Genomic DNA, 1,903 nt, shown 5'->3' on the forward strand with positions numbered 1-1,903 from the left:
CAGGAAGGACTAATTCAGTTAGGAGGCTCATGGACATTATCTTTAAGGACCTAACATTCAAGCCCAAATGGGGTTAAGAATAAACCCCGTAAAATTACAAAAAGAAAGAATAGTCTAGGCAGAACAGTGGTCTTAATCGGGTCTATCTAGTGATACCCTGTGAGAAAAGCAACTGTGCATCCTTCAAGTCCTGCCTATTGTGACTGCGCCTGGCCATCAGAGGAAGGACGTTTGAGCCTTCTTGTGGCTCTCCTGCCAAGGCCTTCCAGGAGAAGAGGACCTGCTGTGAGGAACACCACACTGCTCTGGGAAGAAGCAAATTAAACACTCATACGTACAGTTGCCCATCGTTGCGGGTATAGAAGCTGACCGACTTGATGGTCGCCACAACCACCACCATGCACAGCGTCACTGGGACAAAGAGCATGATCACATGCTTGGCACCGTATTTCAACGTCAGCTCCTCATCTTCTTCTTCGTCTTGTTCCACCACCTGCCGCGTGTTGCTCTGTGGCTGTCCATTGGACAATGGCTCGGGGTCACCACGCCGCCGCCTCTCATGGTGCTCGTGGCGCTGCCATTCGCGACTGTCATTCTAAAAACAAAAGACATTTCTTCAGTAAGTCAGATTCTCCAGAAAACCAGAGCACTGCATCAAAATCACAAAATGTAGGAAATAGGCTTGGGGTTGACAAGAGGTCCATCACCTGCATTCAAAACACTGGAGCCAAGAAAGAACTAATGAGTAAGAAGTACACAGACACCCATGACCTCCCTTTTACCTGGATCATGGTTTACCTTAGACCTGGTGGTGTAGTGGATATGTGTTAGGCTGCGATCTGCGTGGTCAGCAGTTTGAAATCACCAATAGCTCCTTGGGACAAAGACTGGCTTTACAGTTTCAGAAACCCACAGGCGGTCACTGCGTCAGCACTAACTCAATGGCAGTGAGTGGCTTCCCTCACTTCTTCTTTCCCTTTCTCAACCTAATACAGAAGTACTGACGCCGACAGGCACACTGCCTCCTTGTCCTTCCATTCACACAGTGTGCGTGTCCTGCCTGCGGTTTCATCCCAGCGAGCAAGAAACTGTCTTATGTTCATCACGAATAACACTTTCTCCCTGTAGTGATGGATAAGCATCGCTATTATTTCTGACAAATGCAGGTGAACTTGTAATTCTCTCCCATAAAAGTTTTGTTTTTTTAAAAAGTCCCTGCAGAGAAAGTATGCCGTCAGCACTTCTGGCAGCCTATCTCCCTGACCCCCACCCAAGCTGGCCGTGCCCAGAACAGAGTAAGGAAGCAACAAATACAGAGGGGTAGCCCCCCGTCCCCCAAAATAACATTTCTTTTTTCAAATATATGTATCTGAATTTTTTACAAAACAATCTTATCACCCTCGAAGTACTCTCCATTACACTTACTACATTGATCAAATCTGTGATTCCATTCTTGAAAACATTGTTCCAACTCATCTGTTTAGATGGCTGACAGCACCTCCCTCGTTTTGTTCTTCACCTCTTCTACATCCTCCAATCAGTCCTTTCATGTCCCTCTTCATTTGTGGAAACACAAAAAGTTGCAGGCAGAGATGTCAGGTCAGTAAGATGAGTGGGGAAAGAGAGGCACACTCTTTTTGGCCAAAATCAGGGGAACTGAGATGGCTGTGTGAGCAGGTGCACTGTTGTGGTGGCAAAAGCAGTCCCTGTCTGCCACAAATCGGGCCTGCCTTTTTTGTCCCACACTGTTATGCAATCTATTCAGAACCTCTAAATAGAAAGCTTGATTAACAGTCTGACCTGGTGGAATGAGCTCCAAATGCACTATCCCCCTCTCACATAAAAACAACAACAACAAATGAGCATCATCTTGATACTGATTTCACGTGATGAGCTTTCTGTC

General features: G+C 46.4%; 1 protein-coding gene across 2 annotated transcripts in view; it reads right to left on the reverse strand.

Moving 5' to 3' along the window:
* PSEN1 (presenilin 1) overlaps positions 1-1,903 on the reverse strand; it is a 58,545-nt gene that overhangs the window by 28,823 nt on the left and 27,819 nt on the right. For both annotated transcript variants that reach the window (XM_004698693.2, XM_045287941.1), the window contains exon 4: positions 339-595. In XM_004698693.2, coding sequence (XP_004698750.1) covers positions 339-595 — 257 coding nt within the window. The remainder of the gene's footprint in view (positions 1-338; positions 596-1,903) is intronic.

This window comes from Echinops telfairi, unplaced genomic scaffold (genome assembly GCF_000313985.2).
Source record: "Echinops telfairi isolate 266 unplaced genomic scaffold, ASM31398v2 ScPeMD7_18;HRSCAF=68, whole genome shotgun sequence".
NCBI lineage: Eukaryota > Metazoa > Chordata > Mammalia > Afrosoricida > Tenrecidae > Echinops > Echinops telfairi.